The sequence below is a fragment of the Trachemys scripta genome, chromosome 6 (assembly GCF_013100865.1).
Source record: "Trachemys scripta elegans isolate TJP31775 chromosome 6, CAS_Tse_1.0, whole genome shotgun sequence".
NCBI lineage: Eukaryota > Metazoa > Chordata > Testudines > Emydidae > Trachemys > Trachemys scripta.
The window spans coordinates 52,806,740-52,821,840 of NC_048303.1; the positions used below are offsets into that span (position 1 = coordinate 52,806,740).

At 36.6% G+C, this 15,101-nt stretch overlaps 1 protein-coding gene across 15 annotated transcripts in view; it reads right to left on the minus strand.

Moving 5' to 3' along the window:
• The window catches only part of MEF2C (myocyte enhancer factor 2C), a 144,962-nt gene that overhangs the window by 16,737 nt on the left and 113,124 nt on the right, over nucleotides 1-15,101 (minus strand). For all 15 annotated transcript variants that reach the window (XM_034773270.1, XM_034773267.1, XM_034773280.1 and 12 more), the window contains one exon: nucleotides 238-410. In XM_034773270.1, coding sequence (XP_034629161.1) covers nucleotides 238-410 — 173 coding nt within the window. The remainder of the gene's footprint in view (nucleotides 1-237; nucleotides 411-15,101) is intronic.

A 15,101-nucleotide genomic window follows, 5' to 3' on the forward strand; every position in this document is an offset into this window, starting at 1 on the left:
GGAAATTGAGAGTGTGCAGAAAACAGTTACCATTTTTCTAACTGAATAGAAAAGAAGAGGAAGTAAAAATGACTTCATAAAAAATATAAACAGATGTGGAACCGGTCTACAACCAGAGCAGACTGGACAATGTCAGAATATAGGGCCTGATCCAAAGCCATGGAAGTGAATGGGAGTCTACACAGAGAAATAGCCATAGTTTGAAGGGAAAGAAGAAATGCCTAAGGAATGCATTACCACTGATGGCATTGTATTTTTGCTGCCTGGTGGAATAAGCACTCGGAGATCTGGTTTACGGTTGTTCATTCCCAAATTCATTGGGGGCGGAGATTTTGCTTGCATATTCTTGTTCAAGTTGCCAGGTGAGACCAGCAGACCTGGTGAATTTCGGGGGTTGCCATACCCATTCCCTGTTTTTTTGGAAAAACAGAACAAAATGTTAAGAAGAGGAGTAGAGATTCAAACACATTTCCTAAGGTTGTACATGAAAATTAAAGCTTGATATTACCAAAACCAGCATATAAACTGACAAAGCTTACTATGGGTGCAGTGTAAGTGCCCATGTGTGAAAATATAATCCATCTGGTATTTGGAACAATTGGTTTTGAGACACTTTCCCTCATGACAGTTGACCTTTCAATGATGCAGTGAAGTAAAATGTGGTTATCTGACACTATTGATATACTGTAGAGTATTGTGCACTCAGACCAGCCAAAACCTAACTTTCGTTACAAAGAAGAGTCAGGAAAAGTCAGACAATCTTACGGTTGAAAAAAATGCAGAAAACTGTGCTGTGCTTTCATGGACAAATACAAGAGGATTGTGACTTGGCTGACTCACTCCTTTCCAGTTCATGGTTTTGTTTTGTTTTTAGACAAAGAACAAGTATAGCAAGGCTATAATTTCCAGAAAAAGCCGGGGGAGGAATAGGAAGACTCTTAAATGCTTTTCTACTCTCTTCCCCTGACTTTTAGGACCTGATCTTGTCAACAATAAATTCAATGGGAGAAGGAGCATGTCCTTATTTGGAAAATGCCCCTGATATCTTTCCTCCTGCCTTCCGCAAATCCTTGAAACAATCCTGACAGGCAAATGCTTCGTATTGTGCTAATTTGGAAGCAGTTTCTCCTCTATAACTGCAATAATACTAGTGCTTGAATAGCAATGCAATTAATGTCTTCCCAGCCCACCAAAAACAAGACCTTTCCCCTCTCACCCATGAACCTTCCCTGCAGAGAAAGCCTGGGAAAAGAGATGGCTTTGTAATGGCTCTCCAAATTCTGGCTCTGTGGGACCACGGGAGGTAGAGACAATGTACAACCCCACTGAAGTAAATAATATTAAATCTTTAATGCAGACAGAGAGGGAACTCTCACATATGAATATCAAGAAAACAAATATTAATCAAAATATTCCATTCTGGAATGTTTAGTTCAGAATCAGCAGACTGAGATATGCATTCAAAAAATAACAAGGGAATATGGGCTTGTAAGCAAGGCTCTGACCTAGAAATTGGAAAACTTGGGTTCTATTCTTAGTACTGACACCAACTTCCTGCGTGATCATGGACAAGTAATCTAACCTCTATAGGCCTCAGTTTCTCCATCTTTAAAATGGGGATGATTGCCATACCTCGCAGGGGTGTGTTTGAGGCTAAATTTGTAGAGTACACCATAGGAATACTGATAAATAAAAGAATGCATCCACTTGGTGTAATGTAGCATGTTGATTTGTGTAATTAAAATGTGTCTGAGTAAGAAGAATATTAAATCATAATTTTAATCTGCAAACACATAAGGCTAAATGTATTCACTTTATCAAGTATAATGCTCTTCCGGATACTTGGAAAAATTAAGATAAAGACTTTAAAACATCAAAATGACTTCGGATATATTTAAAATTTTAAAAAGTCTTGTTCATAGTTAAGTTGGCTGTTTCTTTTCTCAACAGCATCCTACAGGTAGCAAGATAAAATATGTATTAATTAAAAAGTGGATTTTACACTCATCAAAATTGAAGTAACAGAGCACTTGCAAAAATTTTTCATTTAGTATCATACAGGTTTTTTTAATGAACAATTATTTTGAATGTGTATTTGCTATATTTTTAGCCTTAATTAATGCTATGGGTTATTAGAGAGATGGTGATTGAAAGGAGGACATTTTAAGGATGGTATTTTTCTAGAAGCTATGCAGTGCTTTTTTCTTAAGATGAAGTTCAGTTTGACAAACACAACATATGCTTTACTCATGTGAGATCTGGTTTAAACAAACAATCAAATGGAAAATTATCTTGGTAATTGCAAAAAAAAGAAGCAGCAGCAGCATTAAAAAAAACTGTTAAGAAGTGTGGTGAAGTGATCTACAGAAGAAGCTGAAGCATAGGCAAGGTTTTCTCTGATACTGGTTTTCATATAGGAGCTATTTTGTTAAAAGGAAGTAAAACCGCCCTGTGAAATGTGTTGTAATATGATATGACAAGCATTTGTTCCATGTGTGAAAATGAAGCTGTTTTATAAAAACTGTATGCTTGTTTTTTTTTTTTTTTAATATTCTATAATAAACTTTCTGAGATAATCCAGCAAAGGCCATGTACCATAGCGGATTTTTTCTGCTTCTGATTTTTGGAGAAAAGAAATGTTTAAAACAAAAACAGTACAATTTTCCACAAAATATTTTTATCGACCCAATGAAAGAATTTAATTTATTTAATGAAAAGAATTTAACATCAGGAATATCTTTCCATCATTTAGAAATTATGCTATTCAAAAACATCAGGTTTTTTATATATATTTACCTACTGATATAAAATATTTTGAACAGTGATGATATTTTTTAGGTTTATATTTTTAGAACATCAAATTATTTTTAAGAACTACTGCAATCTTCTCTTTACCAGTGGATTTCTGCTGTTCTTGGCATATTATGCCAGCTAGCATTTTGGAGCCATATAATGACCATTTCTCTTTCCAGCCACCAAATTGTTTTTCTTTTGGCATAATGTGGAATCAGGAATGTAAGACTGTGGACTCTAAACCAATGATATTGGAACCCATCATTTAAAAATCAATGATGAATACGTGCATGCGGTTTACAGCGAAGAAGAGCCTGCATTTAAACCAGCTCTCTAAACCGCATCCTCCTTCTTACTCACAAAGCTGTGGCCTGCTCTGAGGCAGCTGTCCCACCTTCAGATAAATCCACCAAAGAGAATGGTCTAATTTACATTCAGAGGCAAAAAAACTGTATAAGCCTTCTAATATACAGATTAAACCTTTCTTCATCCTATACTTTAAAATTACACTCCGCCTGGAGAATTATCAATTTAGATGTGACTGTATGCAGAACATCACATTCCACTACCCACTAGAAAGCACAAAAATTATATGTCATGTATGAATGGATTTCCTGATTATAGATTATAAGAAAATGAAGAACAGATGGATTTTAGAGCAAGTTTGCTTTACATTTTTATTTGGTTAAAAGCCATATTTCCCTGGAATAGAACATTTTTAAACATTATGGATATAATTTATAATGCAAAGTGAAAATAAAAACAGTAGATGTACAAATTTTAAAGGGCATATATCAGAACGTTCAAATTCACAGCAGTTTCAATTCAAGAAACTTTAAGCACAAATTGTTTTTTCCTGTGTTTTGTTTGTTTTTGTTTTGTTGACTTTAAAGAGAGAAAAGATTTTGCACATAAAAAGAAATTGCTTATAGTGAAGTAGCGCAACACCACTAAATGTAGTGCAAGACTTTGTATTTGGATTAACTGCACAATATAAAGAAAAATTCTTTCTGAGTATAGACTCCTTTTCTTGGGCATGTTCCTGTGCCCATCAACCAGGGAAAACTCCCACTGATTTCTGAGAACATATTGCTTAAGTAAAGATTGCAGGATTGAGCCTTATATATCACCTTTTAAACTCTGTCAGATCCAAGAAAGAAATTTCTATGTAGCAGGAGCTAGTTAATCAATAATAATTAATACAAAATGTTAGTCCATTAAAGGAAAGATATAACTTGAACTATATGAGATATATTTTCTCAGTTATTTCAAATTAATTATTTTTAATTGTTCACTTCTATGCTGTAAAAACTTTAAGATGAATTTTCAAAAGTGCCCAGCAAGCAAAGTGAGGCCAATGCTAAGTACTTTGGAAAATTTCATCTTTAATAGCCAGTAAACAGCATTTAAGACCGGATGCTGTATCCCTCACTCAGATTAAGGCCATAACGGTAAGGACAGCAGGATTTGGCGCATATTTTTTTATTCTAAAATGGCACCGTCAAGAACTTTAGGCTCAAAGTTAATCAATTCCTGTTTAGATTTCTGAAAGTTTTGATTAGTTTCATTTCATCGTTAAAAATGCAAGGAAATAAAAATAATAAATGAACAACAACAAAAGAAGAAGACAAAGAAGGAGAAATACTTGTCACGTAGGCCGAGATTTTCAAAGCTGTCTAGGAGCTTTTGATGCCCAGTTCCCATTCATTTTAATCGTAATGGAGTGTCCAAATTCTTAAGGCGAGTTTGAAAATCTCAGTGATATTTTCAAATTGCCAGCATTACTATTCACCAACAGGGTTACTTTTGGACATGTATAGTCATTTGCATAACCTTGCTTCGTGTGACCAACAAACCTCTGAAAATATATGTGAAATTCAGAATGACACTATATAAAAGAGAGAGCCATCTATGCTGTATTTTACCTTGAAATTTATAATACACACAGAATAAGTGAGAAGAGAATGCAGAGAGCAACAGAAATCTTGCTAATTTTACACCCAATTCTACATTCTTTACTCAGTCTAATCTCCCATTGACTACAAAAGGAATTTTGCCTGAATAAGGAGTAATTAAATGCTGATATACAGGCCTCTAAGGACTCTGGTGTCTCTTTTCCTCTTAGTCCATATATATAGTTCTTATTTCCTTTAATTCATGTGCACTGATGGCAGAACAGAACTTATAGTTTACCACCGAAACAAAATGGATACTCACCCTAATGCATAAAAGCCCAGGAAATCATGCTCACCTACAACATAATTTTGGAAGGAGCTAATGACTGAAGGTTTTTACTCACATGTTGCATCTGCTAATCATTTCACAGTACATTACCTTGGCTAACTGCAAGCAATAGAAGAAAACTGAAGTGGAAATATGTTATCTGAGAAGAAGAAAATCTTTATATTAAAGTACCTGCCCATTCCCACACTATTACACTAATGGACCATCTCTACTGAATTACAGGGAGCAGACCAAGATAGATGTGGTGTATAAAATCTACTGACTTTGAATGAAAAAATATTTCTGGCATATCATGAAATATCAGCTGCTTTTGTGCTGAAGTGGAGAAGGGTACGGGGCTAAACAAATATTTTTAGAAAAGTAGAGAAAAATAGCTCAACAATTCTGTTCTTTTAAAGATTTTTTAAAAATAATTATTCCTTAAAAAGTGACTATGTAAATTTAGAGATAAAAAAGCCTGTATGATGTGATGTGATATTATATTATATCCCGGTGAAGTAGCTTAAAGATCATTAATGAGAAATTGTTGCCCATTCCTCTATAGCTATATAGGGTCCTAGTCGCAGTGCAGTTCTGCTGTATAAGGGAGAGGGAAGGATTTAGGGGCTGTGCAAATATGATGAGAGTGGTGGGAAACAATTTAGCAACAGGCTGTGGCTGAGGGTGTGCAAAATGGGAGGGTGCAATTACCCTCCTACACTCTAAAGGGCAAATGCTTAGTGGAGCTCCCCTGGGGCTGTGCAATTTCCCATTGCTGCCGTTGCAGAGCTATGATCAAATCTTTGGATAGACAAAGAACCTACCAACCATGTCCCAATGAAAATAAGTATAATTTTAAAACATAACTAACAAGAAATGTGTGAATTCATTTGATAAACCAGCCCAGTAACACACAATATTGGTAAGATCGACAATGGCTCGGGAATAGGGAAGTGGGTGGGGAGGATCTGCTCCTCAGGGAATATGATGATTTCCATGAGGAGAAAATCATATGTCAGCCCTCTTCCAGCCCCTGGAATAGGGGTGTACCAGGGAATGAGAGAGAAGCATGCTTTTGGCTATTCTAGGTGGGTGGGCAGACCTTTGGGGAACTTTGTAGCCAAGGTTACACCAAGGTCTGAATGACCCTATTCTTGCACTCCCCTGTCTGTCTGTATCCATCTGTTGTCTCTTGTCTTATACGTAGTTTGTAAGACCCATGAGGCAGGGACCATCTTTTTGTTCTGTTTGTACAGCACTGAGCAAAATATGGCCCTAGTCTATGATAGAGCAATACAAATAACAAATAATAAGAATACTGGGAGCACACTAGTTATTTTAATCCAGTTTTGCCCTCTCCACCCAGCTAAATGCAGAAATGGAGCAACACACAGATTTGCAACTATGTGCGGATTTCCGCCCCAACATAGCTGCTATTGTCAATATTATTATCAGTTCTCATAATGACTGTTCAACGGTCCATACAATTTGCATTGTTTGATAATTCCTTACCATCTGATTTAGGGAATTTAGGAATATATTCTTCTAATGCAGGAAAACATTATGTTTCCTATTTTGTTACCTCTAATTGTATTGACTTACATGCTTCCACTTCCGCAAAACTGTTTTGCTCTTTGGTTTATATATCACATTATCTTATTTGGCCTGGAGTTTCACCTGATCAACTCAGCAACTACATTTTAATTAACAAGCAAAACCACTTAAGACTATTACATGCTGATATTCATATTTGCACTAATTTATAGTACTTTGTAGCTTAAGAAGTTGGGACAGTTCAGGGAATAAGAGACCTGTAGCTTTACGCTATGGGCTCTTCAAGTGTTTAAAATCAGAGCCCTTGTTAGGTAACAGGGGTCAGATGGTCATGGTGAGGTGACTGGCCGTGGCTGAGATAGCCAGCATGCTTTTGGGTTGTGAGAGACAAAGTGAGAGTTAGACATAGTGCAGCATATGTTGCTCCCTTATCACTGGTCATTCTCCCCTTTGTGGAGTTTAGTGCCACAGTCAGCGCTAGTGTACATCTAATTCTTGTACACTAGAGGCCAGAACTTCAAAGGAGCTCAGCACGCAAAATCAGGGCTGGATTTTCAGACAAGTTCAGCTCTCATTCAGCCAGCATGCCAGCTCTTCTGAAAATTGGGCCTTCAGTGTCTACATTGTAAAAAAAAGACCTGAGGCAGCAAATCTCAGAGCCTAGGTCAATTTAAACTTGGGCTCAGGCTGCTAGGGCTAAACACAGCAATGTAGATGTTCCTGCTCAGGCTGGATCCTGGGCTCTGAAACCAAGGGAGGGGGTGGGTCTCAGAGTTCAGGCTACAGCCTGAGTGAGAACTTCTACATTGCTAGGTTTAGCCCCATGAGCCCAAGTCAGTTGACCCAGTCTCTGAGACTCGCTGCCGTGTTTTTTTCTTTGCAGTATACATATATCGACAGGAAGCTGCTGGGTGCTTAGCTCTTCTGAAAATCTGTCGCTTATCTAAGTGCTTAAAAGGGAGATGAGCTCTTTTGAAAAGGTGGCCCCAATTGTGGTTGCTGAGCACTTGAAAATATGGCCCAGAGCTCTGTTCAAAATCTGGTTTTAGGATTCAGATTTTCATGGATTTGGATTGCCCAATGCCCACTAGAAATTAATGCCTAGTCCCAGGGAAGCAATTAAGCACATGCATACTTTAAAGCATGTGATTAGTTCATCCCCCCATCTTGGGCATTCACAGATGGACAGCTACAATCTAGCCCTTTGTATGCAAATAAACTACATTTTCTTTTTGTATGAACTGCCCTTGAGTGTTAAATCATGAGAAAGAGCAAAGAAGCTTACATAATAGGGAAAACACATTATTGGAAAATATAACCCTTTTTGAAGATATTAAGGGAAAAATGTTTTGAATCTGGAGACAATATTTTGGTATTTATCCCCACTTTACTCCTTGAAAACCTTTTTAAAACATGGGGCAATTCATTTACTTCTTCAGCTGTTCTAAATCAAAGACCTTTTGAGGAAAATATCACTATATATGTTAGAGAAAATATTTCCAGATAATAATTAACTCCAAATATAAATGACTATAGAATAAAAAAAAAACTTATTTTTTAGCTTCCCTCAAGGAAATCTTAGAAATATTGGTTACTATTTCTTTTTCATAAACAGTGATAAGTGGTATATTTGTTAAATTACATATTTCTTCTTACACACAACTGCTGCAGAAATGAAGAACACATGGTTTCAAATTCATGTTCAGAAAGACTGGTGACTGCATATTCGGAACACAAATCACACATTCCTAAATCTCCATCCTTTCTATGTTATTAAATTAGATCTTCTCAGAAAAGGGCAGCATGTGAGGCAAATTTGCATATATTATATAAAGATAAAATAAAACTTTTTAAGATCAGTTCTGTGCAAGCAGTTGTAAATCCAAGACAAAAACAGAGTTACTGACCCTGCCCTATTTCCTCTTATTTTGCTTTGATACTTTGAGCAACAGTTTCTGCTATTATCAGGGGACAAATCAGTTTGCAAAAGATGTGGACAACAACTGGAGTCCATGGCTTAAATACTTTAATTGGGGAATAATGCTGAAAGTTAATGGGCAAGAAGCACATTAACTCAATATTGCCAGGAGCTTCTGAGTGCTGCTTTGCTGCAAAATCTGTATTCCCAGCTCCAAGGGTTAAATGCCTTTCTTCCTGGAGCAAACCCATAGCTGCATTCCAAGATCTAGGAGGCATCAACTATCTCTTTCAGTACTCAAGGGTAAGCATGAAATCCAGATGTTTGCTGATTTGCAACACTTCCTTATATTCTCTCTTTCTCTGAACAAAGATGCAGATTGCACAGTGGAAAAAGACAGCAGGATACCTCCTAAGAAGATATGTAACCAAAATATAAAGGGTAAAATCCTAGCCTCACTAAGTGAATTGCAAAACTCCCGTTGACTTCATTGGGGCCAGGATTTTATTCATAAATAAATTAATGGAGATATCCTATCTCCTAGAAGTGGAAGGGACCTTGAAAGGTCATCAAGTCCAGCCCCTTGCCTTCACTAGCAGGACCAAGTACTGATTTTGCCCCAGATCCCTAAATGGCCCCCTCAAGGATTGAATTCATAACCCTGGGTTTAGTAGGCCAATGCTCAAACCACTGAGCTATCCCTCCCCCCTCCATGTTACCATTTGAGCATGGATTTTCTAAAGGAATATTTTTAATTGCTCGTCATAAAAATAAAAATGAAATTGATCATGCTTGTCTTTAAAATCCTACTTATAGAGAACTGCAGCTTGTATGACTCACTTAATTGTTCACTACTTGTGATCTAAGGGCTTTCTCCTTAGGAGAGATGTGAGGGTGTTCTCATTATTGACTCAGTCATTTATCCTTTCAATCTATCTTTTTATAAATACAAATATTGAGACACTATAAATTAGAGACAAGATAAGACAGAGAATAACTCAAAGATCATTCTGTTAACACTTCCACAACTGTTGGAAACCCAGTAAAGGGCCACATTTTCGCAAAGTTCAGGCTGAGGTCTACACAGAAAAATGGAGTTGCTTTCAGGCACCTGTTTACGTAAGTGTACATCAGTTAACACTTTTGTGTGCAATTACCGGTTAGCATGTGATTCTGTTTTTTGTGTATGGACCGCAGCCTTCACTCTTGAAAATCTGTTCTCCAAAGGTTTGACTGGGTTCAGTTCACCTCAGCAACATGTCGACATACCACTTCAGTCACCCAGAGCACAGGTAGGACTTAGATGGTACACAGGCCTTCTGCCAGCCCTCTGCAAAGGTGTGCATTTCAGCCATTGAGAGAAACACATTTTTCAGTATACTATCTATTATATTTGCTGGCAAGATCCAGTGCTGCCAACTGTCATGATTTTATTAAGTCTCTCTCATTCTTTGGTGTTTTTCTTAAAGCCCCAGCTCCTGGAGTCAGGTGATAATGGGAAAATCTTAGCTGTCATTAAAAATATTTTTTAAAAGAAGTTTCTAGCCTGTTTTCCTGGTTGTGGAGAAAAGCTTGAAAATGTGACAAATAAAAGTTCAAGCCCCAGAAGGCAAATAAAAAAATCTAACAATTATTTTATTTATTTTAAAATCTCATGTTTTTTAAGACAATCTCATGATTATTGAATGCTTTAAGTTGGCAATATTGAAAAATTAATGAATTATGGTGTAAAAAGGTCTTGAGATTAACCAAAGATCCACCATGCATCTCAGTAAGTGGATGGACTGTATACGGAATGATTGTAAACTTGAAACAGATATACGCAATTTGTTGGGGGAAGAGTCCATGTGGCTTTGTAATCATGCCTCACCAATCTATCAGAATTTTTTGAGGCTGTCAACAAGCATGTGGATAAGGGTGATTCAGTTGATACAGTGTAGGTGGATTTTCAAAAAGCCTTTGACAAGGTCCCTCGCAAAAGGATCTTAAGCAAATTAAGTAGTAGTCATGGGATAAGAGGGAATGTCCTCTCATGGATCAGTAACTGGTTAAAAGATAAGAAATAATAAATGGCCAGTTTTCACAATGGAGAGAGGTAAACAGTGAGGTCCCCATGGATCTGTTCTGGGACCTGTACTGCTGAACATATTCCTTAATGATTTGGAAAAGGGAGTGAACAGTGAGGTGGCAAAGTTTCCAGATGATACAAAATTTTTCAAGATTGCAGTCTGCTTTGGACTAAACTAAGAACTCGGTGACTGAACAACAAAATAGCAGATGAAATTCAACACTGATAAGTACAAAGCAATGCACTTTGAAAAAAATAATCCCAACTATAGATAGATAGATTCTAAATTAGCTGTTACCACTCAAGAAAGAGATCTGAGAGTCATTGTGGATAGTGCTCTGAAAACTTCAACTCAATGCAAAGGAGCAGTCAAAAAGGCTAACAGAATGCTAGGAACTATATGGAAAGGGACAGAAAACAAGACAGAAAAATACCATAATGCCATTACATAAATACATGGTGCACCCGCACGTGAAATACTATGTTCAGTTCTGGTTGCCCCATCTAAAAAAGGAACTGGAAATGGTTCAGAGAAGGGCAACAAAGATGATCAAAAGGTATGAAATGACTTCCAGAAAGGAAAGATTAAAAAATCTAGAGCTGTTCATTTTAGAAAAGAGACTATTAATGGGGAGGGACATGAGAAAGCTCTATAAAATAGTGACTGGAATGGAATGGAAAAAGTGAATAGAGAAGTGGTATTCGTCTTTCCCCACAATACAAAAAACCAAGGGTCACCCAATGAAATTAATAGGCAACGGGTTTAATACAAACAAGAGGAAGTACTTTTTTTTCACAACACACAAGCAACCTATGGAACTCATTGCCATGAGATGTTGTGATGGCCAAAAGTATAGCTGGGTTAAAAAAAGAACTAGATTAGTTCATGGAGGACAAGTCTACCAATGGCTATTAGCCAAAATGGTCAGGGATGGAACCCCATGCTTGGGACAACCCTAAATCTCTGCCAGAGGAAGACAGAGACGTTTCTTTCCAAAATTGCCCTGCTCTACATTGTCTTCCTGAAACTCTGGTACTGGCCGTTGTTGGAGACAGGATTCTGCACTAGATGGACTAGCGGTATGAACCAGTATGGCAGTTCTTATGTTTTTTCTTTTAGACAGTAAATTCTATGGGGCAGGTACTGTTGTTTACAATACATTTGTACAGCATGTACTTCATCTGATGGGAGCTTCTAGATATACCACAGTATAAATGGTTATGTTAATAATAATAGTTTTTAATGCATTTCTTTATTTAACATATTCCATACTTATGGCCCAGGAAATATTTTCCCATTGACATTCACCAAAGCACATCTGTAGAGCAAGGATAAGAATTCATGTGTAATCCTTTTAATCAGTTTCCTTTAGCATTAGGTTGGTTGTTTCAGTTTGGATTTTCACCAGAGCCTAAGGGAGGTAGGCGCCTTCAGAAATTCCAACCTGATTGTTTTTTCTCCTGCTCACAGGCTTATTTGGGTACATTGCTGCTGCTTCTTTTTTTTTTTATTATTTTTTTAAATAAATCTTTGTTTTCATTACATTTTTTTAAAAAGGTGTTGCCCAGAAATCTTCCAGCCTGAGGGCTCAGAAATTAAAAATAACTATTACACACGTTTCTATTTGATATGAAATAGTAATAGAATATATAATCCATTTGTACACAGTAGGACTGGGTGAAGTAAAAACATGACTAGGTAAAGTAAAATCAGTAGTGTAGCACTAGTGAGTTGTGATAGTGGCTGAGAGAGAGATCCAAGACCCAATCTGGCAAAAACTGAGATGGCCTCTGGTATGCTGTACTTAATTTTTGGAAGAGTGGATTTTACCACATTCCTCCTTAAGTACTCCCTGCTTGCCTGTCTGCTGATTCAGGGATTAATATGGGATTGGTGTTTTAAAAAGTACCAGGAAAAGTTTTCCAGAAATGACTAGTGATTTCTGGGTGCCCAACTTGAGTGACCATAAAGAGGCTGGATTTATGGAGGAGGAGAGCTCAGTACTATCTGAAAATCAGTCCCCATTAAAGTGTTTTTGACACCCAAATTGCTAGTTACTTTTGAATTGTGTATCCCTTTTCTTTTGATATTGGCTTTAGCGGGAGAAAGTGAGGAAACAGGAATGAGAAAAACAAATTACAAAAAAAGAAACAGAAGAAAAGAAACAGTTAAAATGGCATTTTTGTTGAAAATACTGCTAACCTTACCCCTTTGGAAAATCTCAGGTTGGATTTAAAGGTTCAGGGTCAAATTCTGCTCCTATTTCATTATTATTTACAGTGCTGTAAACATGAAATAACTCTGTTGGAATCTGTAGACTGATTCGAGATTCAATCTATGTAACAGAGCAGAACTTGTCCCACAATATTTTTCTAGTTATGTTCAATGGAAAAATTAAAAACAACATAAAACTATGTGCTCCTTATATGAAGACTCAATACTGGTGTGAAATGCAAAATATAATCCAACTTTAGAGGTAGTGAAAACCAGGAGATCAAAACATATGGGCAAAGAAAGGCCTCCAAAATCAATAGTAGCATTAAGTTTTTAAGGAGCAGTCAACAATTATTTGAAATCTTCATCCTCTGTCAGGCTTTCAACAATTTTAAACCACTACACAAAATTATAGCTCAGATAACGTATAGCAATAAAAACACTTAGGTCTCATTATTAGTTTCTTGTCAAGTTCCCTGCAACTTAACTGGTTTATGTTTAAGGGTAAATGTGCTCCCTAAAAATTAAAACGACATTGCATACTTTACTATGTAAACAGGTAGCATGTCACTTGATTAAGCGGTTACGATGAAAGGTGTAACTCTAAAGAGGTTTTACAATATACTGGTTTAGGTCCCAAGAGTTCTTGTTCTTTTCTTTCACTCAAAAATTTCTGGTTTAAGAGAATGGCACCAATCACATTGATATATTTATAATTTAGCAGCAATACTAAATGGGAAGTTCACTCTAATTTTGCTGGCAGTTGCTACTCTCAGAAAGAATCATAAAAGAATCATAGAAGATTAGGGTTGGAAGAGACCTCAAGAGGTTATCTAGTCCAACCCCCTGCTCAAAGCAGGATCAATCCCAACTAAATCATCCCAGCCAGGGCTTTGTCAAGCCGGGCTTTAAAAACCTCTAAGGATGGAGATTCCACCACCTTCATTGACATAACATAAACTGTCCCACTAGAGTTTGACTAAGAAAAAATTTATTCTAACAAACCTAAGGTAATCTTGATTTTAGTTTAAAAATACCACTATTGGTATTTAATTGTGTGGAATAATAAAAATGTAGTCAGCCTTCTTAAGTTTATGTCTTGGGTTGACTCACAAGGTAAAACTATGGATGATTTTAGGGTTATTACACATAACGATCCAAACCAACAAAATAACATAGTTTTCAAAACGTGGATGTAACTAACTTAAGTAGCTTTTTCCGTTTCCCATTTTCTAGTTATCATGTAATTTGTTAGAGTCATGCCAGAAACTTGTGCCCTTTTGTTGGCAATCAAAAATAGTTTCATTTTGTAGTGATTGAAATTAAACTTTTGAACAACTTAGCTCTTCTTCTTGGAGTGCATTATTTTGAATATATGCTATTTTTGGATGGTGCAGAAAAAATGCAAATTCATAAAGTTCTAATTTGGCAAGAAATAGGAACCCTAAAGTAAACCACATGATCGTGCCACCATCTAAGATGCCAAATGGAAAAAACACTGGGGTCTCTGTTTTTTCTGAAAAATGGTTAACAAAGAGAACTTTTGATGTTTATTCTTCTGTACCCTTATGAGAGAGAAGGCTCTCTCAAATAGTGGCATTGTTGAATGAAGCTACTGAGGCAGACGATTCAACCATATATGACCTCTCATCGTCTTTCGGCCCTATATCAAATCCCCTCTACTGTTTTGCATTTAAGACATGAGGAACACATATCTGTACTGGTGTTTTTGGCTCTTATTGCCAGATAAAGAACAAAGACTATTCGTATAATTAAAAATTTATGACGCATTCCTGGTAATGTCCCTCTTACACAGCATTAAATCAATTGACCAGCCCAAAGATACACTGCTTGAAAGCCAAGTGTGTAATAATAGAATAAGCAATCTATATTCTCAAAGGGTCATTCTGTCCTCTTTATTATACCTAACTTAAAAGAAAAATACACATTAAAAAAGCATGGTCCCTATACTTAGTGTGTTGAGTGTGTCTTCTTTAGACAGTAAAATGTGTATAGATTTTAATGAGCACCAAGAATGACAAAGCCAACTAGACATTTAGAACAGCAATCATTTTAGTAGACACAAACATTTTTAGAATGAAACACTGCCCTCCTTACTGCTTCCCAGCACCTTTGTAAGAATGAAAAGAACAGGCAAACCAATGATGGTGCTACCATGACATGTCTTAACAGGCCAGTAGAGGGAGCTCATTAATAGGGCAATCAAACTTCCTCTTTTAGTTTCATGGCTGTGGTGCCTGAAGCTTCAATCATGTACATGGTCAAAAAAAGGTATGACATGAAACCATCAAACATCACCAAAATGAATC